Raw genomic sequence first — 27,409 nt, forward strand, 5'->3', positions numbered from 1 at the left:
ATAGAACTATGTGTAAGCTCTGAAAGTTGGGTTGGTATGTACATATGCATGTTAAATATATTGCTTTACAAAATGCTTTAATGCAGATGACTTTGAATAAGCTTTAAGACTGTAGGCCTATTGAATATTACCAGGGGGTGAACCGTGAAGTCACGTGGGGCGGTCCTCCAATAGTTGTGCGCTGGAGTTGCAAACAGTCGGAAAGGAACTTAATGGCTGCGGATTTACCCGCACCAATTCTATCCGAAGCTTTGCAATAAGGGTATATTTCTTCACCTAGAGATGAACACTACCATTAGAATATGAATATTAACAAAGCAAAAGCCTTGCATAATCAGTATATGTCATTTTAGGGAGGAGTGAATGAGAATTAGAGCGAGGGAAAAGGAGAGTGAGAAAGGGAGAGTGGCTACACTGAATACGTCCATCGGAACAAAATACTTATTTCTGTTTAACAGAGAAGTTCATATGGGAAGATATTTGAATGGAAACCAGCGCAATGCAAGTGTCTCGAACTGGCGTGGTAGGTTGTCTCGTGCATAATACCCTTCTTTTTGAGAAGACTATTGACTTATGAAAGGAGTGCAATGAGTGTAAGATTTCGACAATGTCGATGCAGTCACAACATATCAAATCAATGTTAGATTAAAACAACTAATTGTGAATATGTGATTGTAAAATGAGTCACCTGTTTGTTGAACTGTTAATACTATATTAAAGATGACGATTAACCACTGTGAATGGTATTTTTGTATCTTCCAGATAAACTCGTCTTCGGTGTGTTTTTGTTGTTGTTCTATTTTATTTGGTTTTTCGTCTCGTTGCACATAATTATGTATTTCACGAATAGAGGCAGAATGAGTAATGAGTTCAGTTAAGGAACTGACCAAGTAATTAGTAGGCCTATACTTTTTTTATCTATTTGAGTAAACCACTTAATGGATTCCATGGGAGTGGTCAAACAAAGGGTTTTGACAATCATTGCCACACAAAGACAAAGAGACGACCACACAAGAATATCGAAAGTAATCGTATTTTTACCTCAAATGACTTTACCCTCTTTTATTTATCAATATAAACATGGGTGTGTTTTGCTCTATCAAGAAACATTATTTCGAGTATCTTTCTATTAATGAAACCCCTTGTGGGTTAAGGACGGACAAACATAGAGGAAGACAAATGACAAAGGTTGGGCTACTGTACGTCCCACGAACTCAAAGCAAATACCAAAGCAACTTACGGGCTTCAGGAACTCATTTGAGTCAGTAAACTTGTAGGTGTGATATTGCAGTAATAATTAAGCATATCAAAGCATTATAATTAAATATAGGTCTATACTTTTTCTGTTACATAAAAACTCCTCTCAAATGACCGTGGTTTACAGACGAGTCATAGAAGGGTCTAAAATGCGTAATTCTCAGCCAACAAGACTAGGCTAGCTATATTTTCACCATTATTTCACTAATATAATAACACAACAAAGCTTTTGAGGAAAATCATCCATATCTTCCGGCAGCCCCATGATGGATGATGCCCTCTAGTTCGCCTAGCCGAGACGACCTAGCCTCTCCACAGCACCACTCTGATTTAATCCCTCTTCCGTTTACCCTACTCCTAGCATAGCCACAAGGGCAGCCTCATTCCCTGTCCCTCCAGTCACTCTTAAGACACTGACTCCTGTAAGTTATTTTTAACATAAACATTATCATCTCAGGTTTCCGAAATTGTTGGCTCACACGGTTAAAGAAAATCCATGGAGTCATTTTAAAATAATACAACAAGTGGTCTAGCTATACGACGCAGGATAGTGTTTCGGGTAACTGATATGTTAATAGAGAGCATGAAGTGATAATCAGGATAAACAAATTACTCCACTTGAATTTCAGTTAAATTGAGTTATGAGTCGTAGAAGAGTGCCCACGTAATATTCAGAGCCTGAGAATGCATGGTGGACGAGGGGAGAACACAGACGTAATTTATTTCACTACAAAACGAGATAGCTACGAATAATGTCATCTCAAAAACAACTAATAAGACTTGAAAACATAGAAGTGAAATATGTTTGCATTTATTTACCATTTTACATTAAAATACCCTATACTATTGAGCTGGTTTACATACACTATGTACATGTAAACAATTAAGTTATACAGCGTGTATTAGAGGGAGCTCAAGAAAGACACTGCCCTTACCCTTTCTGATTGTTCTTTCGAAATCAATCTCATTTTAAGGACGATTTGTTATTTAGAGTTCAGTGAATTGCCGTCACAGAGCATGTCAGATGGAAGCATTCAGTATGCACATAACTGGTCCGACATTGGCGCCATTTACATGAATTATGACTGGGTTTGAATGTGCAGTGAATGCGAGACGATTCATTCCATAACCTGGGATGAATTAACACCTAATTAAATTATACTAATAAGTGAACTTAATAAGCCAATTTGAGTTTCCGGCGCTTTTAATGCACTTTTTTTAAATTCCCTTAGCAATCGTCAATTTCCCGTTTTGCTACATTCAGAAAATCCACGATTTTGATTATCATTACTAATACAGTTCATTGTATTATAATTATTATTATTAGGTCTGGTAGTTGGGTAATTTTTGTCAGTATTAGCTTGTAGTAGGCTATACCTGTAGCATCAGGGACTCCTTATAGCTGGAGGAGAAATGAAAGTAAAGTAATTAAATTCCGTTTGTTTTCTTTGCCTCAAACCGTTGAACACACTCAGTCGGCTGTACTGGAGATAGAATCTGTGATATACTAGCTCACAAAGACCATAATTTAGCTCCTCCGCGCGCCTACACCACAATTCTCCGTGAACTCTGGTTGAACCGCCTGCTTGACAATAAATCATTTTTCTCTCTGCACAAAAGCCCACGCCGGTCTCTCTGGGTGTCAACCCCTTTTACAATCCCCCTTACCTTCTGCGCACCCTTGGCTTGGAGTCTGACACAAACAGCCGAGAAAAACATCGATAAAAAATAGGTAGGCCTATAGCGTATTTCGCACATACATATAAAACATGTAGACATTTTGTTTCTTTTTTTTTTTTAAATGGGCTTACTTTGCTTTTTAGTTTTTGAATTCATGTTGCACTTGCAGCACAATTCCCTATTCCTTTGTTCCAGAAACACACAGTTTCCCACACTGGTCTTAATGAAATGCATCCATGCCATGGATCTACTAATGTGTTTTCGGCGGACAGAGCTCGAATCAAGCAGATAAGAGGAGACGAAGAGAGCTCGGGAAGGACGTTAATGGGCAGAGGATGTTGTCGGTTAAAACGGTGCATACAAATAGCCCTGTCTCTACGGAGCATGCGGGAGATTTATGGGCCGGGTGCCCTATGTTGCTGTAAACAATGCAGAGTGAAATTAAAGTACCTGAGACTTTGCTACACACTGCACACTTCACGAGTAAGGAAACGGAAAACACACATCGTCCATTTCTTTTCCTCCCAAAAGCTTGTGTTATTGACTTGACCTATATGGATATGCAATTTCTACAAGTATTGGCAGTACACCACATCCACCGGCTGTAACTCTAAGTTAAAACAACAAGCCATTTAACTGACATGTTAAACTGTCGGTTTGTCTTTCTTGGCCTACACAATTCGTTTTCCGTTTTTATACACAGCGTGCATTTGCTTGAGATTCGGGGAAATGAATCAATTGGTTAGGTACCTTTCAGATTCAGATGTATTGTTCAATATGGCATACAAATTGAACATGCAATCACTTCAGATCGAGTGCTGGGAGTTAGGTAGTGTTACAATACCATCATGGACGTGTTTATGCGTCATGGCCAAATGATCTGAAACTGATTATTTCTTACGTTCTTTTGCTAAAACACCAACATAACTCTAAATCGTTACTGAGCATTACGATTCCTAGTTATCGGGATGGTTCACCCTTTAAATTCATTGTGTCATAGATATAGCTTTAAAAACGCACTTAATCAATAGTATAATATCTACAATATCCTATAGTAGGGTAGGGTGTTACCTTTGGACAATTAAGAAAAAAACGTTCCCCCGGTTTACAAAACGTAAGTATGTCTTCAATGACATCAAAACGTTTGTCCCTAACGATGGTCCTGCTTTTGAGTTGGAGGCAAAACTTTGAGATACTAGGCTACAGCTTGTCGTTATTAGAAACATTTACCAAACAATAGCCCTTAAAAGCCATGCCTAAAGGGAATACCTAAACGTAATACCTAAACTTCACCCCGTCCCATACCAAACATTTAAAAGGAATACTCAAACATCACAGCAGACAGGTTCGCATTTCGACTGAGAGCTTTGTACTTTTGTTTTAGTTTTGTTTTCACAGAGTGAAAAGTATTTATTTAACAATACCTCAACCACCATGAAAAAGCGACTCCAATTTGTGATATCTTATTGCAGGCAGAGGTTCTCTTCACTGAAGAGTATTTTGTTTTTGACATTTCTTTGTACTTTTCTCAAACTTGACTATATTTGTGTCACAAACTTTAATTATATAATTGCCGCAGGTCTTTGGCCTTTTGAAAAAAACTATCTAGTTTCCTGCCTATATAAAGGTAAAATATCCCGCCCCCAAGCAAAAAAAAGCCTTTTTCTTAACTTACTGACGCAATCTTTTTAAGTTAACAATTTTGTATTGCTTCAAAGTCAATAAGTTGTAGTACAGTATATTTCATTACTAAAAACACATTTTCTAAGCACAAAATCTCTATAGACCAGCGCACTGTCGATCTGTCCGTTTCAGGTGAGCATCAGTATTGTTATTCCCTACACATTCCAGGTGGGGCAACATAGGTCTAATAGGTATTCTTTAATTAAGATATTTTCTTGGGATAGTTTGATTGCTGTATCTGCTAAAATGCAATTGAAACCAATCTGGTTTTGCACAAAGAACAACGCAATGTCAAAGAAACTGGTAGTCCAACCGTCTACTTTCAAAGTTGACAAGACCTGATAATAACACACATTGGAAATATCTGACACACTGTCCAAAGAAATACCTTAATTCCAAGTGTTTTGTTTATTGTTTTACCGTCTTCGTATTGTAATGTATCTCCGTTAATCATTGTCTTGAACTCTTAGAGAAAGGAGGGTTAGAAATGTTTTCTTCAGCTCTTGCATTACACGTTGAAACCCTAGGACCTTTGTGGTTTCCAGTACACCTATCTGTGGAAATGGTGTAATATGGAAATAAAGGGTTTTACACGAAACCAAATGGGTTCTACATGAAACCAAAAGGGTTCTATGTGGAACCAAAAACAAGTTATCAGTTATCATCGGTCAAATAACCCTTTTAAGTTTTAAGTTATGTTAAAAATGTATAGTATATTATAGTGTTTCTTGGGGCTTGTTTACATTACCTGCATTTTACACCCTAGATTGTTTTGTTGCATTAACTTGCAGCTATCTATAGCTCCAGAGGCCTCCTTACGAAATAATGTGCGCCACATCTTCAATAGAGCCACTTTGTCAGAACTGTATTAGGTTTCTTGCAGTTCCCAGGCATGTTGCTTGATTTTCCCAATCAGGCATGGTTTGCGTAAACTCTATGGAAATGTAAACTTTATGCAAACTCAGATAAGTCTATCTAGCCTTTTATTCGCTCTCTCATAATGTAAACAAGCCCTCAAAGACTGGTGAACCACTATGGAACAATTAAGTACAACGGGATTGAAACGTATTAAAAAAAAAAGCGCTAGAATAATTGCCCTAGGCCTACATTATTAATTATGACGTGATGTGTAACCTATTTGGGTGTAACTTATACGCGCGTATAATATTAATGATATTGAGCCCTGTATGGTATAACTTCTCTACTTAATTAATAATAGATTCAAGAATCAATTCGACACACAAACACACACAAATGCCCAGAAGCACACTTGACAGACATGGTGCATCTGCTCATTCGTGAGGTGAATAGACGGACAGGAGAGTAGATTTACACTCTCCTCTCCTCTTGCCAGTGTGAGGGCGAGACGCTCAGTTCCCCTACCCCTGGAATTGCCGTCATGACCCCTGGTTCAACTCTGCGCGGTGTTCCTCCAGTTGCCACGGCAGCGGTTAAAATAGACCACATCATCCCCATCATCCTCATGGCGCAGCTTTTCGAGAAGAACCAATGTGTTTAAAGGCGACACTGATAATAGGATATTCGTTTTTATACCCACACGCCATATCTGCATTCCAGAATGAGCACGATCAGATGCCACTTGAAGGATCATCATATCTGTTAATTTCTTCTAGGGTTTCGTGAATAAATATTAATTTGTTACATGCTTTCCACTTCTTTTACGTATTTAGTACACGTTTGTTTTCGTTTTTCTGTCAGCCAAGAGTGAGAGAGAGATATGCCCTGCCAGAGGCCTGACATAAATCAACTTATAGAGTAGAATGTTATCCTGCATTCCCTGCAATCATACGAAGAGAAATATTCTCAATATAGTCAACTTTGAAGAGAAGATTCACTATAACCCATCTATTACAGCAATGTTATCTTAACATTTTATCAATTAATACAACCATGGGTTACTGTACAAGACACATTTTGGCAATTTACTTTTGGGGAATTAATCACACCAATTTAAATACATGAAGTTAAACAATCAAACAACAGCAATGGAACTAACAATAAGAACTAACATTAACAACAAATCTAAACTAAATCGTTATTCTTTTTAACGATATAATCCACAATCTCATAGTCTTTGCACAGTATCCAGTATGTGACATTGCATTCAATTTTTAAGTCACGAGAGAACGTCTTTAAAGTGTTTTAAGCTATCCTTCCAATGACACAAATTAAACTATTATTTAAATTGACCCTGTGTTTTTGTTTTGAATGGGTTCGTTGGCTTATTTGAGTTGCCTATTGGCAAAAAAAATTATAGCTAAAACCTAATAACTTTTTTGGTTCGTAATATTGGCCAGGTGAAAATCAACATATTGTCACACATAACTCTGTGTAACCTTCATTCTCTAAAATCTTCAGAGGGGCCTAAGGTCATTAAGGAGGTCGCTACCAAGATGCCATAGACAACTCAAAAGCCCCCAAGGTAAATCCCTGCCATTTATGTCAAATTCTGTAACGAGACACAGCTATAAATTCATTAGTAGTTAGAAGACTCACAGAGACCCTTGTTTAGCCTATTGGACTGTTCATTGTCATAACCACGTAACGAATAGAGCGGAGAACAGCTACTTAAAAAACGAGTGTAGCTTGAAGGTGTTATTGGCATCTCGACAGTTAAATATACCTAGTGGAAATTAATTCATAAACGTATTGCATATAGACTACAATGTTGTCGTTTAAATGATCAACAAGGCTGGTTCTCGACAATATATTTGTAGAAAATAGTTTCATATCTATTTTGAGGTCAAGGAAAAAAAAATTCAGTGTTGAATAAATCTAAGATTCATCATAACACCAAGAGTGGTGTTATTACACGTCAGTCCAGGCGTGCTTATGTAGCCATATACACCACCTACCACACACACACACACACGTTACACCCTTTGCAGGTACACGTGTTTGTGCTTTTGTGTGTGTGTGTGTGGGGGGTTGTATAGGTTTGTTTGTCCCACTTCGCCCCTTGATCTTAACAGACGAACCAGTCAACGGCCAACTGAGGTTTAGGCTAAGTTAGGTGCAAAAGTTTCCACCGTCCTGACAATGTATAATATAGTTACGGTCGAGACAATGTATAATATTTCCAATCTTTGAGATTTTTATTATGCAAGTAAAAAGGTATCACCTACTCTTACATTAATATGGGCTACAGTAAAGTGTATATTTAAGGAGGAAGGCCTGAGGTGATGTGTTATAGGGTGAGTCCCTGGATAGATACATAAAGTCCCTGGACTTTAGTCATGGTATATTGTCCGTTTTAAACCAACCCCAAAACATGTTGCCAACGTAATTAGAATCGTAAAAACGTATTTTTTTGTAATATCCATTGTGTACATCTAAAATACCGTGCCTTATAGCCAATATGCATTCAGGGGGCACTCAGTATTTTATAAACATGTAATTCAAACCTTGAAAGATGATTGTCCAAAAGCTGCGGTATATGCGGTGTATGATGGAATAACAAAGGATATTTGCTATAATTGCATTGGTAACCAATTTACAATCGCAAAAAAACCTGTGGATGTGTGATATAGCCAATATAACACGGTTAAACTTTGCGTTGTGCTAAAAAACACTTAACCACCATATACCACACCCCTTCAAATCTCATATATATATATATATATATATATATATATATATATATATATATATATATATATATATATATATATATATATATATATATACTCTAAGCATATCTATAGGTTATCAACAATATTTTGGATAGGCTAGACATAGAGAATCGGTTATAGGAATAAAAACTTGTCGTGTTGTTTGTAACTTCGTACTATTAAAAAATTAATTTCATTAATACTTCATATTGATTCAAGCAAGGGTTTTATTTTGAAGAGAATCAAAGGATGAAATCTTAAATATATATATATATATATATATATATGTATGTATATATATACACAAATCACACATATATATATATTTAAAATATAATCATAAAGCCCTATTTTAAAAGTAAAAAATAACCTGTAATGTAATTAGTCCAATATGACGCATCTTCACAAATTATTTCCTTTTCTTCTTTGCATAATAATCTACATGTTAATAACGCATTCGACGTAACACGCATACGGATCAGAAGCTCCGAAGTCAACACTTGGAAGCCCCTCAAAATTTGTAGGATGTCCTACAAGGGGGCTTAAGGTCCTACAATAGAAGAGAAGTGGCCGACAGTTCACCGCACTCTCGGGTCATCACTGAGACCAACAAAAGAGCAACGCATTCAGGGGTGCTCCACTGCCCTTCCACTGGCCCCTCAATAGCCCAGGCGTAGAAAACCCCACAAAGACCAGAGCCCCGACGAGGCCACGCAAGGACCAGGGAAGACCTACGAGGTCACACGCAGAAGGTGCACATATAGAGAGCCAGTCAGGTCACGAGGTTGCAAAGGTCGGCCATCCAGGCTGAAACAGACCTAATGGAACAGAAAATGTGTCCTCAGTCTGAACTCGGCCTTCTAGCGGTTCGTCACAAACTTCAATGGAGTACCTTTTCAGCCTCGCGACATGGAGGCGACAGGATCTAGAAAGAGATCGCAGGGATGCTGAGACTGTGGTGTAGCCACACATTAATTTCTCTCAAGTGTCCAGGCAGCTGCATAAAGGTTCTTGGAATTCTATTAGGCCTATGGCCTCATGCGTGTTCTAACGCGATTCCAAAGTCATGTCCAAGTCAGGTTGGTGATGTTATGTTTAATGTTTGGCACGGATAGTTTTATTTCTATTCGGTGAAGTACGTTAGTCAGTTATTTTGGTTTATTTCTTTGTGAGAGAGGCTGTTAGCAAATTAATATATTCAGGCCCAAATCATTCAGGCCCAAATCATTCTTTGCTCTGCCGCGCTAAGATTGATGGTTCAGAATAACTCTCCTCTTTGTGCTCTTCTGCCCCCCGCCTTGCAAGCCGTTTTATAATTTCTATTCAAGTCACCCAGTTTAATAATATATCAAATTCGTGTGCTCTTTTCGAACGTGACATTACACCACATATGGAGCAAGATACAAAAAACAAGTTCTACAAATGAAATTCGTTAAGGTGAACAGTTGATGGTACCACCCTGGTACAGGAGAGTAAACGCGCAATATGACCGACCCATAATTTCAGTTGGAAACAACCACGCAAAATACTATACACAGAAAATCCCTTTTCTGTACAGCTTGAGCAGTATAGGCTACTTATCAAGAGCAGATATTACGATGACGTCGCCTAAGCGCCACTTTTTAAAAACACACTCTTCGCTTTGACTGGGAAAATCGTAGACCACAAGGCACTTAAACTATCAGTAGAACGACAATAGGCTTAAAACCAGACTTCTATAAATCGAACATTCCTTTGCACGTTTTGGTTAGAAAGGATTGCAGAATGAGAAGGCCTTCATGCTTGCATTCAAAACACATTAAGCTGCCTTACTTTGGATAATCTGGCTAGATGTTTTAAGATGCAAAGTGTCTTGTTTGTAAATAGAATCCTCATGCAGTTTACTGAATATGCTCCTGTAAAATCCGTGGACACTAAGACCTTCTACACCACAAACCTTCCAGAATTGGACTGGATTCTGGAAGTTTAGAAGTAAAACAAAAACAAACTGTAAATGCGGCAAAATCGGCCCAAACAACAACAAATATTATCAACACAGCGGTTCACATATAACACATTTGTCATCGCTTTTAAAGAGACGCGAAGCTATCGGTTCAGTAATGAGCAGGAAGCAGGGTTCTTTGACAATCAGTCGGTGAGTCAGTCAGTCAGTCGGTCAGTCAGTAACCTATTCCAGAGAGGGAGTCTGGTTGAGGGCCTGGTTGAATGGCTTGCCAAATGATACTTTATCCTAATTGAATGTCTATGTTACTAATGAGCTAGTACGTAAGATAAGATGCATACAGTCATGCCATAACTCTTTATTTGGAGAATAATTATGGATTATTATTGGTTTAGAGATTAGCTATAGTCTGGATTATTGATTGTAATTAAGGGGAAATATGAATGGTGAATCTGAATACTATTCCTAACGACTCTGAAAGGACAATGCAAACCAACTATGTCAGTTTGGCTTAATAGAACCTCTTATAAGTTCATTTTGCCCGAACAAATATATACGTACTGGGATAGGCTAACGTTTTGAGAAAACGGTCACCACATAGGCTAATAGGCTTTGGCTTTCTGTTATCAAAACAATAGACACTTGACCTCTGTTGGCCATGAATGAAATCCATCCAAACGTGTGTAAAACTAGTAGACACTCACTGTTTTATTGACCAATATGATTATCACAAATACACTAAACTCTGTTTATTGCATTTCACAATAATCTGCTAAACACAACGTCAACTCCACAAACTAATTGTAATTGAAAATTCTGTTTTTGAAAGAGGCTAAACAAGGTAATTCACCTTGTTATAATCCCAAACATACGCGTTCAAGATCTTTATTCCATCGGTATGTTCCAGCATTTTTAACAAAAATAACTATGATTATATTCTTCCAGTGTTGAGCTTGAAATAAATATTTTTGTGCATTTCACCTTGGGCAGCAGGGCAAACGAATGGCCCACTATAACATTTAGATAAAATGTACATTTTTTACCCCTTCATTCAAAACATTTTTCTCATAAAAAACATCTTCTTGATTCAGCATTAAATAACTTAAACCCTGTGTTGCGAAAAAATAATCCATCAGAAGGCTATTCGCATAAATCCATGCTATATAACATGCAATTTATATAACTTTGGACTTAAATAAAACCGCACAAATACCTAAGAAAACAAAATATATAATATTCTATAAATTATCAGTCATTTTTCTCTTCTTGAAGTGGTTTTCTTTCGCCTTATAACCTTGTTATATCCTCGCCATCCTCTCCTCCGGAAAGTTCATCGGGAGTAACTGCACCAGTGCCCGAGGAAGTGCCGACAGCGGCGGCAGATGAGGATGTGTTGGACCCAGAGGATATGCCGGTGGTGGAGGATCTGACTTTGGTGTTAGGAAGTCTGTGGTCTTTTTTCCACTTCATCCTGCGATTCTGAAACCAAATTTTGATTTGTCGCTCGGAGAGAACTAATGTATGAGCTATTTCGATGCGCCTCCGCCGTGTTAAATAGCGGTTATAGTGGAATTCCTTCTCCAATTCTAAGACCTGCTGCCGAGTGTAAGCTGTCCTAGACCGCTTGGAATCTGCTCCATTGTAATTCGGGTTCGCTGGAAAAGGGGGAGAAGTAAAGAGGAAGTAAAGAGAAAGAAAACGAGGGAAGGAGAGTAAACAAGTGTCCTGAACTAAGAAATATGATGAAAATGAATGGGCAAAAGGAATGGCTAGATATAGCCCAGTAATGGCGTTAGAAAAATAATCTAAATGGGAATTTAAGAACTTGTCTATCTCACCATAATGAGGGGACACACATCCAAGTATGCACTCAATTATTAATGCGAGATTACAAAGCGCAGTCTTTTTTTAACTTTCTGTTAATCTCTCCCCTCTTCTCTCCATCGCGCACATATACATAACAGCAGAAGCCACATGGTGATACGGCTGCCCAGAGTATACCTCGGCTATAAAATTTATGGTGGGTGTAATTACCGACGCCGAGTCGTAAATCCGCCTCAATTGTGCCATTTCAAAGGCTTCTCCCCTATCGTAGAAGGGGCTGGGAAGGAGATGGGAGTCAGGGGCACAGATAAAAGCAGGGGAAGGACGAGAGAGGAGTAGAGAGTGTAGACGGAGGGGAGAGACAAACATGCAGACAAGTTGCCTACCAGTGCTGACGTGAATTTTCTTCATCCATGGGTACACCACGGGCTGCTTGGAGGAGGCAGAGCTGTTTGGATGATCCGGTGTAGCTTGGTTGCAGGCAGAGGATGCAGTCGGTGGGGTGGAGGGGGACAGTGGTAACTGGGGGGTCTCACATGGGACTGGCTGCCCTTTCCCTGCAAGCAGGTGCGCAGAATGGGGTAGTCCATGTCCCCTTTGCGTGTCTGGTTCAGGGATGCTTGCACAGTTATATTGGCGCTCTTGGTAGCTCGCCCGCGGAGGGTACAGCTCCTGATGGTGATGCTGGTAGCCAGAGCCAGGGTCCCTCGCGCGGCTGTAATATTCAGGGCTGTGCTCGGGGATGTAGCTGTTTTGCGAATATTCCTCGCATGGAGGAAATTTCGGATCAATGTAGGTAGAGTCCATCAAATACGAGCTCATGATCATTAATTTCTGGAGTGGAAAATAATTTTTCTAGCTTTGTCGTTTTTCTGTTCCATAAAGCCCTCCTACTTGCGAGCAGCCCTGTAAAGTTACTTTTACCACGTGACCCCACGGCCCAATGGCAGAGTGAGAGGTAGTTCCCGGATAAGGAACCAAAGGTTTTCAAACCTTTGGTCGCCATTGTGGGCATAATCTCTCTCTCTCTCTCTCTCTCTCTTTCTCTCCTCTCTCTCTTTCTCATGTTGTCTTACCTATGTCATTTATCAAAAACAAATGCAACCTAAGCACATATTGTAACACAACACTACATATTGGAATTACAGTGTCCTTAGAGTTCAATTATATTTGTTATTATTAAAGTTCATATTCATATAATGGTCATAAAGAGATAAAAATTAAACAATAATAGAAGGGTTCCACCAGCAAAATGGCTAGGCCCTACCAAAAGAAAAATCGCCCATTTCACTACAGGTTTTGAAGGTAGAACAGGGGTTCATATCAGAAAAACGGGTAGGTACATGATCATCATATAAGTGAAGAACATCAACTTTTGAGTAATTACAGTACTTGCGTGTTTTGACTTTAAGAACATTAAAAACTGTGCCAATATAACTATAATGAAAATATTTTGAAATTAAAATGCATCAATAATGTCAACTATTTGTTATCTTGTGCCAATGAACATTACAGAAGTCTATTCTTTAATGACAACTTATCGCTAATTCTGCTGAAAGAGTCATTATTGGACAGGCTGATGCTTTTAGGTTTCTCCATTCTCCCCATTTCCTCTATCTCCCTCCGAGTCTCTCTCTACCTCTCTTTAACTTTCTCTATTTCCTTCGCTTTCATTATGTTTTTACGTTAATTAATATTAAAAATTGTTAAAAAGTGCTTTGAAATTACTTTATGTCCCATCGCAGGTTTATTTCTATCAACATATGTGGTTGTCTAAATCTGTGAACAGTAATATTATATTCCTAGATAGGGGAGTGAAGTCCATTACAAACTTCAACCAATGTTGTTTTCAGAAAAGTAAGTCACCGCAAATAAAGCTGTCAGGTATGAATGTAACGCATTTTAACAGATGCTTTACTGGCACTATTATACTGTCATTAACTTTTGTAATTGCATCACTTCTGTTATGCACGACACAACAAATAACTGGACAGCAGACCTAAACACGATCTACTTGACCTTAATGAGAAACATTTAGTTGGTAATAATAATAATACAAATACGTTGAAGAAGATTCGTGATCATAATAAACTACATATAAAAAAGGTCCTACATGCAAGGGATGGGTAATAATGGTCATCATCATAACACAAGGTCAATCACTTGTTAATTAGCATCTAACGTCGATTAGCATCTAACGTCTTTTAGTCTTAGGTCTATATGATCTGGTGAAAATGACATAAAAGGGCAGATGTTTATGGTTTCTTTATGTGCAGAGCCCATTTCGATTACTTTTGCCAGCAATGTTTGAGGAGTTTTTATAGGGCTATAAAACGCTGTAAATCAGTCCGCTTTCAACGATCGCTGTTTGCTTACACGTTTTACTGGCAGTCTGGTACTACAATACAGACCACTAGTTGCGTCCCTTTGCTTCCAAATAGCCTGTTTTACAAAATATATAGGCCTATGCACATACTTATTACAAGGGATATGGCTATTCGTGCCCTAGCATGCATGCTACTGAACACAGGCATACAGTGGAAGATGCTCTTTCGATAATGTGGGATTTCAGTAGCCCATGTATTCCTGTAGAGACGTACTTGCGATTGTTATCTATTCACACAAATTCGGTTCTACAGGGTACACATAGACCACCAAGGAGTATTTTCCATTGCATTTTGAAAATAACGGATCGAACTGCCAGAATGGTTTTAGGTGAGAATATGTCAGTGTTAAATATGTGCAGGAGGGATTCTATCTATCTCCCTTTCACTCTCTCTCTCTCTCTCTCTCTCTCTCACACACACACACGTAAATGGTAGCCTGCTTAAGATATTCTCTCAATCAGATTCAGTCAAAACCCTGTCTTTCAGGTCACTCCTCTAAACTATGAATATTCAAGCACAAACCCGGCGCACGGTGTGTACAAAGCGCCCGTGTGACAGCACAGATGAAAAATAAGTTTCTATTGTCCCCAACGATTTCTTGTGTCGCCATTACCATACTGACCGCTCCGTAACCTCTCTGGCTGCCATTCTAAAAGTTAATGAGAAGACAGAGATGAAAAATGTAATTTCTGACAAGGTGTGATTGTGTGACTGGTTTCAGTAATCTAAAGGGGCAAACTGAAAATTGTTAATATAGACAATAGAATGAGTATTTACAATCCACGTGTTTTTATGTCCAAAATATACAATATTGATTTAAAAATAAAATGTACGTCGAATAGGTAGTTCTAAATAAGAGCTCAACCATCTGGGTAAAAACAAGATAAGCAGAAAACACTCAAAATGTAAAGAACACTTTCTCATCTTACGTTCGGGCTGACAATCTCCGCATATAATTAATTTTTGCCCACCCCCTCCCACCAGCCCGCGCCTTCACAGGCCCAGTGCACGCCCCCAGCTCCCTTTTCACCCCAGCCCAGTGTTGTAGACGCATTTTAATATTCGTTAGACAGCCTGACCTGCGTTTCACCCCTCGCGTTTGACTGCTTCCAATAGTTCACTGCCAAGGATTATTGATGGGCGAAAAGCAATGAATTCTTTCTCCCCACAAATGGCTTTCAGATCTCTCACCCAGTTCAATAACTAGTTATAATGTAGAACTGCAGAAAAATGAGGCCCTTAGGCGAACTAATTTGATGTTTCATTTGTTCACGGGGAAAAATTGTTAACGTTCCCTTTTCTTCAACGAATGGAAGCATGTTTTCTTTCACACGTCTATGCTACTCGTACATGTTACACACGACCAGCATGCAACATAGGCTACAACCCTGATTGTAGATAAGACTAATTTGTCTTTCACCAAATGGTTCTTTTAAAAATATATATTTTTTACTATTATAATGCATTAATCACAGTATGCGTGATGAGGCCTGATGGTGTGAAATATGAGATTCATAATGTTAAGTTGAAATTTAGACTCTGTTGTTGTCGCAAATAGAAATAGGCAGAGCGCCCTGCCTATTAACGAACATTTCGACATGACAGCAACAAATGTCGTCGTTGCTGTTCAATATCACCTCGTTAAAACCATCACAGGATGTATCTTTAGTATCCGGGTCGTTTCCCAACGCCTTCGTTAGTAAGGTGACTATTAAAAACCTTTGCACATCTATGTGATGGAGAGGAGTCGCAGAGCAGCCAAACTGCTCCTTTAGATTATTTGTTTTACACTGTTTGACAGTCACCCTATTCACAGAACATTTCAGCTAAGCATAAAATAAATATGTTTATGCTGACTGCTTAGGCTGATTGATTGACCTACAATCACTTCCTAACGAAGTTGATATAGCAAATAGTAAGTTACAAAAGCACGTGGAATTGGTACAAACAAGTGAATTTTAGGATGTTTTAGGTAAACCGAGGTGACTGCATTTCCCGTAGTGACAACATAGGCCAAAGGTTATTTAAATTGTATTAAAGTAAATTGCATGCTCAGTTCATTGATATATTTCGCCACCAGTCTACTGCAATTTGTTTGGCCCATGTGTTTCATAAAATATATGCCAACATATATGTGATTTTGTTCATTATTATTGGCAAGCATAAACAGTCGCCTCAAAGATCTACTTGCGGCTATATGCGTAAATTGATCTCCAATAGCTTATTCGTTTATAATTATTGTGGAATTATTCTGTGAAGAGTGTCTTGGAATGGAGTAAGCTGATCAGAAAGCAGAGCGGCATCCTTTCCTATTGATACTTATTCAAAACATGGCCTAATGACGCACTTCTCTTTTTGTGTTTGTTTAGAAACTTGTAAATAACAGTGCATCTAATACCATCATTGTATGGCCGCGAGACGAGGCCCTGACCATTATCAGGGAACACTGCCCTCTCTGTTAGCTCTGCACACAGGAAAGGACGTGACGACGCAGGTAGTCTGTGTTATTTGTGCAAACATGTTTATCAACTTACTGATACACTCTGTACTCCTCTTCATTCGGCCTCGGTCCTCGATTCGTGTCTGCAAAGTAGGCCTATAGAGGAAAAATAGGTGATAAGCGAGAAAACAGATTCAACTAAACACACTATGATTACCTTAAAATGGTATGGTAAAGGCATTGAAGTGTCTGGATAGCCTGCGGTATTCCAATTTTCAAATGCCATAACCACAACAACAGTTTTGACATTTTAGAAATAAAACTAAACACAATTTTGCCAGCGTAAAAACACAAATACATTTATACAAATACACCTTTTCGAAAAGGATGCGAAATGTATATTCTCTCAGGCGTCTCAGTTGTTCCAAATGTATTTGGAGAATAACAAAATAAAGCTTCACCCAGGAAACAATATTTGTGACCTTGATTATGCACTGTTCGTTGAGTAACTTCTTTCATTAACACCATCCATCTAAACCCTAACCCTAACCGTAACCAGCCCCCACCCACCAGCTCATCTCTGAGTGGAAGTGCCCCAGAAATAGCAGTAGCAAGTGTGTGATTTCTAGAATTGGGACTGAGGAGAGATATTAAGGACAGGTCGGTTTGGGGACGTGTAACTGGATTTATAAAATTGGCATTTCCTTGGGCAAATATTATATCTCTAGAAATCCCAGGGCTTCATTTCATAGCATGCTGTATAATGTTCAATGGTCAAAATTAAGATTTGTATCACAGAATCGGGAATATTCAAACCTGAAGCAGAAACGAATATGATTTAACATTGTACAACTTGCAATACCTAAAACTGCAACTCCAAATGTTTTTCTGTCAAACATCCGTCTTCAGTTGTCACAAAAATTATTGGCTCAGTGCAATCCAGCTCACATCGCAGTATTTGCACAGAGGTATAGCTCTTTTCACCGTGGTCAAATATACATTGAAAAGGTCTGGTTTGAACGAATCAGCGTAAAACGATACTTATTCCACAAATAGTAAACATGATTAATGTGTTCTATTCACTTACATTAATTAATCCTATACCCAAACGGAGGCAATTTGTTATTGCTTGTAACACCATCGAAACTTTACAGTGGTTTTCTTCTTGAATTATTATTTGCCAAACATGTTGACCATCGGACTCATTACAGTGAACAAGAATAGGAAAAGTAGCCTAAGACCTTCGATTACACACTGTTCTAGCATCCTATTCCATATATTGAGGAGAGCATGTTAAATAGCACCCCCTATTGGCTGAGTATAATTGGTTTCCTCTCCCTTCCTCTGACAGGAAGTAAGGGTCGATACTTGACTAGAGTCACTGCATTATCTTGGCTTTGAGTCCCGCCCTGAACCTTCTGTGACCTGGCCAAGAAAACCTCAGGGACATAATTACATGCTGCAACATGGGGCCCAGAATTCATGCTCAAGTCAGACAAACACGAAAAACGTAACCACATAATTGTACAAAACACAATTACAATTAAGATATCACTATTTAGGACCACTTAAACAAATGTTGGTCTCCGGAAAATTATATTCACGCAACGTTCTGTTCATCATCAGGATTGTTTTGGCAACCCTTTAAAATGTACATTTAAAAACGAATGCATGTCTCTCCTTAAACACTAATTTCTAAGAAAGGTTTTTACGTTTTCTAATTGTTTTGCATTGACACAATTATTAATTTGTGATTTTTAAATATCGTTGTCCCTCATTTTAAGGTCAACTGTTGAAACTGGTGTAACAAATCCTTTTAAAATATTTTCTTACTATATTTTCAAGAAACATTGAATATATAATATTCAAATCAGATGGAAACACAGGTGAACTGATTCTTCTCTTTCTGGACATTTTCTGCTGGGTACATAATAATCACATAATGTTAAATATCTGCAAAACCTAACGTTTATATTTTATTTGTATTAGTTACACTCAAAGGGGGCTAAATTACAGCGTCATGTCTGCATGTGGATCATGGGATATACTGTATTTATTTAGTGTTATGCCACCACAGATGTCAATCGGACTTGACTAGAAAGTTAAAGATAGTTCAAGCACGGAGTAATGAACACACACGAGTCACTCATCAGTCTCTGTGTGAATCAGCAATGTCTTCGAAGCTAAGCCAGAAATGTGGGTTTCAATGTTTACTCAAGCACAAGTAGGAACTTGTAAAAGTGATAAACACAACCCAGCCCTGAAACCTGAGTGCACTGTTATTGTGATTACAGTTATTGTGAGTAACTACGTTAGTAATTTATACATCAAGATACCAAAAGCCCACACACACACACACACACACACACACCCACACACAGTATTATACGCAGAATGGTTAAGTAGGCCATTATCTACATACACTCGGTTCTGCGTTAGCCGTATCCCACGCTTGCTGAATGTCGCTAAAGTGAGCTATTTTTCAGTATAAACTCTGTTTTCATATTAGGTTCGTAGGCCATGCTCGTATGACACGTATGTTAACTAGATTGTAATCTGTTGGGGTACATCTCCCTTCTAACCACTAACTAACAGCAGTGTAAGATGTAACGTAACGATTTGTTATAATAACAAGGAATTAATAACACAAACAAGCTCAAACAATTAATCTTATTGAAAGCATCACGTGCACCCACCACAACATCAAATATAAACGAACGATGGTAATAAAATATTATAAACTTACAGGAAAACGTAAGGATCCATTTGTGACCGGGAGCCCAGCAACACCACTACAGACTTGTCTGGGCCAAAGTAATCCACACTAACTGACACAGAGCCTTTTCTTCCTCGGGTAAGAGAAGCCAGCAGCTGCGATTCCGGACAGTTAAGATTATATATGATGTGTATATATCGAAGGTTTGTCAGCTCTTCCAGGCCATAAAACCCACTTTAATGGCACCACGTGCTTCCCATGCACCATTCACAAGCCTCGTTCGAGGCAATTGGCATAAATAACCTTCCAAACTTTAAAATACTAAAAGAAAGAGATGGCCTATTCTAAAAAGGGGAATTCGATAGCCCTACATAGGCCATCGTAGCAGGGTTAGGCCTGACAGTGCCATTGAGAAAGCAGTCCATGCTCTGTTGCATTTATATAGCACAGAGTGAAACTACGCTACAAGTCTGCGAGGTGAGTGAATTATTATTTTTTCTTTATGGAATAACAGGACTTTAAAATGGCATATGAATAATCGTGTCCCCTGTAAACCAGATGTTGGTTTTATCAGGACTTCTGTTACAATACGCGCTAATAGCTAGGTCAGACGTGGGTCAAATACAGGTCAGTGCATGCAGACGTGTGATGTTTTGTGTGATTATGTATGGATGAGTCTAACGAACAGAATATAGTTTAATATACTGACATTATAACATATCTACTCAGAACACGCGGCAAAGGTTGGTTGCTCTTTATATTGCATTTATATTTATTGTATAAGCACACAACACAGACATTCCCAAAAGAAGGCCATAACCTTATGTTTGGGTCGTGAGTAAAGCCAAATAAACATCAACGTCTGTGAGTGGCTATAGGCTCTAGTTGAAAATATGCCTATACATCTCAATCAATAGCATTTTAATTTAGTAGTGGCCACAGCTATAATCCTTCCTGGCTGTATATTGATTTCATTATCTGTGGTGGAAGAGTACAAACAGATACAAACAAATGTAGTGAATCCCTATAGTTTTATCTGCAGGCGTTTCTGTTAGGAATACCCTATAAACTACTAACTCTAATTTGTTTAATACCAAATGCACAGATGTGAAGACATTAAAAGTGCGACACGAATGTGCTGGTAATACGATATGGGAAGTTTATTCTAAAGGTTTCCAAACACCTGGAACTTCTGATTGAATCACAACAGCTTATTCAGGAAATTGTACAATAGGCCATCTGAAAATATACATATTATGCAGCTTTGAGCATGGCAGGTGATCCGATATGTAGGTCTACTCTGTTTTGGTTAGACAAGACAACTGTGAACATGCACGTCATGGAATGGTAGGCCTGTGTTTATGGGTGCTGTCATCAAACAGCCAACCAACACGGAAGTCTTAGGCCTACTTAGGCTATTTGTTTTGAAATAATCTCTAGATGGAAAAAGTCTACTCAAAAGTTTTCTTTATGAGTAATATAAAAAGAACCACGTTTATATATCAATTTGCCCAAATATGCCTTTTGAGACATTGTATCACTTATTTTTGTGATTATAACAGTAAAGAACCGCCAGCTAGGTCTTCCTCGTTGTTGGGTATTGCCATTGCGTCTCGGTCATTGACAGTGACATTATCATCATCTTAACCTGGGATATCATAATTGGCAGATAGTTCATTTGGCATGTATTAAAGTTTTTCATGGACATTATCATTATCTCAACAAAAACAGAATAGGCAGAATGTCCATGTGGCATGTTTCCACTCATGCATTGAAACAAGAAAAGAGGGCGTGACCGTGTAGACGACAGCTCCTCCCAAAGACTCCAAAAGGACTGCACACAATTTTTACATTTAGACAACACAACACTATATTTTTGTTAAAAAAATGTCCTTCCATTTTTACAACCATTAAGCAAATAATAAAAGTCCACATGTAAGGTTGCAAACACGGAATATGTAAATAATGTAATAGTCCATAACACTTAGGCCAACAGAGGCGCTTATTATGAAACATGACTTCACATTTTTAATCATGGTCTTTCTCACAATACATGAGGGCCAACTTCTTTTTAGTTACTCTCCAGATCAGTCATCAACTCCATGTTCATATTGAATTCTTTGATTTCAGTTTCGAATCCTTCTTCCACTTCATACGTCGGTTCTGGAACCAAATTTTTATTTGCCTCTCGTTCAGACAGAGGGTATTGGCGATCTCAATGCGCCTGCGACGGGTGAGGTAGCGGTTGAAATGGAACTCTTTTTCCAACTCCAGAGTCTGGTATCGGGTGTAACTGGTGCGAGAGCGTTTACCGTCAGATGATTCTGAAGTGGCATTAGAAAAAATATGTTAGCCTATACATTTATAAAAATGAAAATGAATGTATTAGTCTTTTAGGCCTAAGCTGTGGGTAAAATGGCCTGAGGTCAAAAGATGTAGATGAGGTGAGATTGATACATAATGTAGGCAAACATGATTCAAATAATCATCTAATGGTAAAATGCAATGTAATTTAAATAAAAATGAGTTAGACAATTTAAAATAATGTTTTGGACGTGTTTGAACGAAATAATGGGCTTGAAATCAACAAATAGGCCTAACATCTCTGAAATGAAAACCGGTTATCTTGTAATAAGGTACGTTTCTTAATTCTGTCACATGCTCATTCTTAAAACCCATTGCCAATTGAAAAAAACTGACTAGGTTACACCAACTGAGAGAAATTCGGATAAATGAACATTCGCATAAATATAGTTTAGCTATTTAACACAAAAAATGCAGTGGTCCTATATTTTGTCGTCAATTCAACATGCAGTATGTAGCCTTTTGGACAAGTAATGGATTTTGGACATAGCAACATGAATGCCTTTCCGCAATTAAATGTGGAGCTTTCCAAGGTGAAAAGTTCACACGGAGGTCAGGGCACTGTTTTTTTGCCCCAGAGTTCAAATAGACTATCTTATATAACATATCCTAGAAAAATATTCTGCCCAACAGAACTTGAATCCATAAATGTAAAATACTTGTCCATCGTTTCCTTCAATTTTTGTTTCTCTTATCCAATTATGCAGCCATAAATCTAAAAGCAGATCACCTCTTCACAGTAACAGAACAGGTTTACGAGCAATAGATGCCTTTGTCATAAAATTTATGACCGCGAGTTTTATTATTTCCTGCGTTTGGACTATAAAACTCAAGAGGAAAAACTGTGAATGGACAAAAGCAGGATAGGCGGCGAGAGAGTGAATGAGGGAAGTAGTGTGCTTTAAAGTAGACTATAGACATTTAAAAAATAAGTTTACCGTGGCTCATGTGTAGTTTTGTCATCCAGGGAAAGATCTGCGGTTGCTGTTGATTGTCTTGGTGCTTCTTCGAAATGTTTTGACGTTTTACAGCTTGCATAGTTTCGATTTTGATCGCGCTTTCTTCAGTCATAGTTCTGGGGTTTTCGACCACTTCCATTTGCCTTTCAATTCCTTTGCTCAGCATCTCATCAGCCAGGCAGTTTTGCCCGGAGTTCCGAGAGCTCATAGCCGAGCATGACTGTGGTCGTGCTGGAGATTGAATGTCCGTATTGCCTCGGAGGCTAGTTTTCATCTCTTCTCGTTTCAGAGAGTTCACAGTAGCATTAGAGATTCCGCTGAAATTATTAAGACCTCCGTTATAGGCATAACTGGCGTGATGAAGATCAGAGAGAGATCCATAATTGCCAAAACTATTCATGGCGTTATAGGAGGATGTCTCGTTCGTTTGCTGCTTGAAAATTGAATTTGCCACGTAAGAACTCATCTTATATGAAAAACAAAATACACCAAAACGATGCGGAAGAGATTCATGAAGCAAAAACGTCAATAGCCTAAGAATAAATATATGATCAGAAAATAGTTAGGGCTAGTTATTTAGTTGTTCTAGCCTATTGTTGTTTTTATTGCTTTTCCTTGGAAGCTCTTTGGAAGTTCAAGGGGTATCTTTCCCCTAAAAAAATACGACGATTTATAGGTGTGGACATTCATGTATTTTTTTTTTCTTGATTCGACGCGCACTGCCCAAATATGGGGAATCTGAATAGGATCACGTGCTGATGTTGGGCCAGTCATACATAGGCTTGATACTCATGGGGTATATTGATGGATTGGAGGAACGTGTCCGGTAAACTTTGTGCTGTGGGCTGTTGGGGCCATGCTGGGGTCTCGGCGAGTAGCAGGGCGAGAGTGTAGGACAAGAGCGTCATCTGGTGTCTGGTACAGGGCAAACAAGCGCGGTCATCCAATCTTTATCCTCTCAATGCTGCCCTTGGCTTGCTGCATCATATAGCATACCAGCCTGTGGGTGAGGGGTGCCCCGTACAGGCACTATGAAGAGCGACATTGTGTCGTGGCAAAACAAAAAGTATTGCTACAATACAACAATTCTACTACTACTACTTCTACTACTACTACTACTACTACTACTACTACTGGTACTACTAGATCATTCTAATAATAGCGATAATAAGAAATGGTGTGTTATTATAGTAACTAATTTAATATGACAAATATAAAACTCTCTAAATGTGTTTTTGAATGGACTACAATAGTCGTCCCGGGAGTAAAGGAATAGGATGTGTCCGAACTGCCCAAATAAATGAAAAAATAAAAAACACTCACTACGGCCTATCGTATAGGCCAATACTCCAGAGGTTGGACTATGCATTATAGCGCAATGTTATAATTTGATAGACTTTAGTTTGAGTTCATTACAGAATCCTAAATATTTTTGCATTGCCTCATCATGCCTATTACGAATGTTACAATTATAAACGATACCCTATTATAGTATAAAGACATTCAGCAATGAGGGTACGTTTAATATTTAAATCTCATTGGCAAAACACACGCAAAAATCACTCACTGTTTTTGTCTGTGTGTTCTAGTGCATGAGGTGTAGAGCAAGCAATGTTGTTATAACCTGGTTCAGAATTGTACGGAAGACAAGGACGGAAATCTTTTGAAAACATTTTATTCAATGGTAAACAATTATGACAAAACATAAATTCACAGCCCTAAACAAAGGGATTGTTGCTCGTCTTTATTAGGTAGTCTTGAATAACCAAAAACGGTTAACAGTGGTAAGTGCAACATTAAAAAGAGCGTCAATTTAAGCGGCACATAGTATAGGCATACACAGAATATATACAGGCTTATCTACAATTTAGGTAGTGTAGTTGACCCCGTGAGAGCTTTCAGGATATTTGCGAGATGTATACTGCGCAACTATATGACTTACTGGAAAGTAAAGATTCGAGTACATTGACAGAAACAAACGCCGTGTGCCTTCGCATTTCCTTCACAATTGACCATGGAATGACTGTGCCTATATTGTGTTTTTGTAAATCATGCCAATCGCTGACCTATGTGAATTGATTGAGGTGATCCAAACCAATATATAGATGATTACATTTTACTTTGATGGAAAAAAAGTTTTCTGGGGAAATTAATTTATCACTTTCCATTTCACAACACAAATAGAATGACATATGACAAAGGACATTACGCCATCAAGATGGAAAGCTCTATCAGTTGACAATGCTTTTTCACCCCTCCACCCCACCCCACCCCCCACAAAAAAACGTGTTTTTTTTTACGCTGCATGGTTTTACGCGTGGCTTTATACGTTTTGTGAGAGACGAACAAATAGCAGAATATTATCATGCATGTGAGTTTCTGGTCCTTAAATGGCTTAGTTTAAAATGTCATCATTTCATTATTTGTCTTTTTTCCCCTCTTCTTTCTCATCTTCCACGCCGACTCTTTCCTCCTCCACCGAGACCCCTGTCGATTCACTTCCCGTCACCGTTGACGTTAGATTGCTCTCTTTCTTCCATTTCATGCGACGGTTCTGGAACCAAATTTTTATCTGACGTTCTGTCAAACAGAGAGCGTTAGCTATTTCAATACGTCTACGTCTGGTCAGATAGCGGTTGAAATGGAATTCCTTTTCCAGTTCCAGTGTTTGGTAACGGGAGTATATCTGGCGTCCTCTGCGTCTGTCTGACCCATACCCAACTCCTGCGCAGGGAAAACAAAAAACAACAACCTTGAATAACATTTCCTTTAATAGCCATTCTGTAAATTGTTCTGACACACAAGATTAACATAATCTAGATTTTAGAGCACTACGAAGTTAGGATACTGACAATATAATGCGAGCAATTAAGGTACAAAATTGTCTTTGCTCCGGTTAGAAACGCATATGGCATACAATAAAATAAACATGGTTCTCCAAACTATTCAATTAAATCTGCATGTCCAATGTCTTGTTTTTAAAATACAATAAATCATATGTAAATTGTTTATATGAATCGGGGTAAAACTTTTCAATCTTTATTTTGGGAAACTGTTAGAACAGTTACAGAAACGAGGCCTTTCTCCAGACGAGGCGATACAACGATGTTTTATGAGGCTATAAAATCTAAGTTGCTCTGTTGCTAAGACATCGTAAAACTGGCCTATTTCCTTAATTTATTTGTTGTAGTAAAACTCACCACTGTGAGAGTTCATTCGCTGCATCCACGGGTAGATCTGGACGTTTGCTTTCTGCTCCTGTGATACACTTCTAGCTTGGTCCAAACTGTACTCCTGAGCAACGTGGCTTTGAGCATTCAGTCCCATGCTCGTGGTTTGCCTGCAGCTGGCAAGACCCCCATCCTTGTCTTGAAGAAACATATTAGATCCATAATCATAGGGTGCCCGGCTCGACCCAAAAACAACATTGTCTTGGGGAGAATAGAAAGGATTTGCGTATATCCGATTCTGTGTCACAGCAGCCCCATACGAGGAAAAATGTCTCACTGTGTCGTAAGTGGTGGAATTTAGGGGCACATTTGGCAAAACATCTTGACCACCAGATAAATGGCAGGAGAGCGACGGGTTTGCGAAATACGAATTCATACCTTGCCTGCAACCCTCTGCTTCAACTCTCCCACTTCTTTATCGGTCTTTTTTCTCCACTTCCCCCTCTCAGTAGCTCCCCCTTCCCCTCTTACTCTGTCTATATTGCACACTTTTGCAAAAACGTTCCTTTTACACTTTCTCTGCTTCTGTGAATAGACGGTTCGTTGCAATATTATTAATTTCCAATCTCCGGTAGACGCACAAACTGGAGTGTTATAGCTGAGGCTTGGCTCAGAGAGGGACAATATGACAACGTCAGCTGACCATTCTCCACCAATTGAGAGCAAGGAGTTAAAAGGAAACTGTAGCTTTTAGCTAACCAGCTATAGCTCTAAAAAATCTGCCAGAAAAAGCGTGCATTAAGTTAGTGGGACAGCCTATAGTGAGCCAGAACACAACACAATAAAAATATAAGAAACGTGTGTCTGCCCCCCCCCCACGAACTGCTTTGCATAACCAGAATAATCACTCAACTGAATTTAGCTTTATGAAGTTGTGTCTGTAATTCCATAGGTCAAAATGGTGAACTTACTTCTACACATCTGATTTACCTGCTCTTGGTGTATGCATGTGTGTGTGTGTGTGTGTGTGTGTGTGCTTGTGTGTGTTTTTAAATATACAACACATATACACACAATGACATGGTTCGCATGCCCATTTTGGCTTGTTGTGCACCACAAAAAATTTAAAAACAAATAGTTGGCTGTATTTTTGCCTATACTGTACTTAGGCTAATTGCTTGACCTCGGCGGTATGTGCATACTTTTAGGGTGCGATGTATGGAATGTTTATTTAGATGCTTATGTATTGGTAACATTCCTATTAAATTCGGGTGCTTTGTTGATTCTTGTGTTTTTGCGAGTGCAAGAATTTCTTACATTCTTTCATGTTTTACATCGTGTACGAAAGGATTTAC

General features: G+C 38.6%; 3 protein-coding genes across 7 annotated transcripts in view; all 3 read right to left on the reverse strand.

Moving 5' to 3' along the window:
* The window catches only part of LOC105013628 (homeobox protein Hox-C4a), a 56,440-nt gene that overhangs the window by 345 nt on the left and 28,686 nt on the right, over positions 1-27,409 (reverse strand). For 2 of the 4 annotated variants that reach the window (XM_020051773.2, XM_029124188.1), the window contains 3 exons: positions 16,940-17,001; positions 12,405-12,766; positions 10,337-11,849 (listed from right to left, as the gene is read on the reverse strand). In XM_020051773.2, the coding sequence (XP_019907332.1) occupies positions 11,482-11,849; positions 12,405-12,766; positions 16,940-17,001 (792 nt within the window). In that variant the 3' untranslated portion in view covers positions 10,337-11,481. Of the gene's footprint in view, positions 1-131; positions 277-10,336; positions 11,850-12,404; positions 14,585-16,939; positions 17,002-27,409 lie in introns of those variants that run through there. The other 2 variants (XM_010875275.4, XM_010875274.3) reach the window with 2 other exon arrangements.
* LOC105013627 (homeobox protein Hox-C5a) lies at positions 20,313-23,540 on the reverse strand. Its single transcript, XM_010875273.3, has 2 exons — positions 22,864-23,540; positions 20,313-21,885 (listed from the first exon to the last, which is right to left on the reverse strand). The coding sequence occupies exons 1-2, from the start codon at positions 23,348-23,350 to the stop codon at positions 21,668-21,670; spliced, it is 705 nt and encodes a 234-aa protein (XP_010873575.2). The 5' UTR covers positions 23,351-23,540; the 3' UTR covers positions 20,313-21,667.
* On the reverse strand, positions 24,586-27,060 carry hoxc6a (homeobox C6a). 2 transcript variants are annotated; one of them, XM_029124189.2, is made up of 3 exons: positions 26,493-27,057; positions 26,085-26,252; positions 24,586-25,608 (listed from the first exon to the last, which is right to left on the reverse strand). In XM_029124189.2, the coding sequence occupies exons 2-3, from the start codon at positions 26,209-26,211 to the stop codon at positions 25,304-25,306; spliced, it is 432 nt and encodes a 143-aa protein (XP_028980022.1). In that variant the 5' UTR covers positions 26,212-26,252; positions 26,493-27,057; the 3' UTR covers positions 24,586-25,303. The 2 variants fall into 2 exon arrangements, with proteins under 2 accessions (XP_028980022.1, XP_010873574.1); XM_010875272.4 differs by having other exon boundaries at positions 26,085-27,060.

Source organism: Esox lucius, chromosome 12 (genome assembly GCF_011004845.1).
Source record: "Esox lucius isolate fEsoLuc1 chromosome 12, fEsoLuc1.pri, whole genome shotgun sequence".
NCBI lineage: Eukaryota > Metazoa > Chordata > Actinopteri > Esociformes > Esocidae > Esox > Esox lucius.

Bases quoted from the DNA above. Each gene is read 5' to 3' on its own strand.
- LOC105013627 (XM_010875273.3), bottom strand. From the start codon at position 23,350: ATGAGTTCTTACGTGGCAAATTCAATTTTCAAGCAGCAAACGAACGAG. The intron at 21,886-22,863 runs GTAAACTTATTT...ATGCCACTTCAG, and splicing joins AAAACTACACATGAGCCACG to AATCATCTGACGGTAAACGC.
- hoxc6a (XM_010875272.4), bottom strand. From the start codon at position 26,490: ATGAATTCGTATTTCGCAAACCCGTCGCTCTCCTGCCATTTATCTGGT. The intron at 25,609-26,084 runs GTGAGTTTTACT...TTCCCTGCGCAG, and splicing joins GCGAATGAACTCTCACAGTG to GAGTTGGGTATGGGTCAGAC.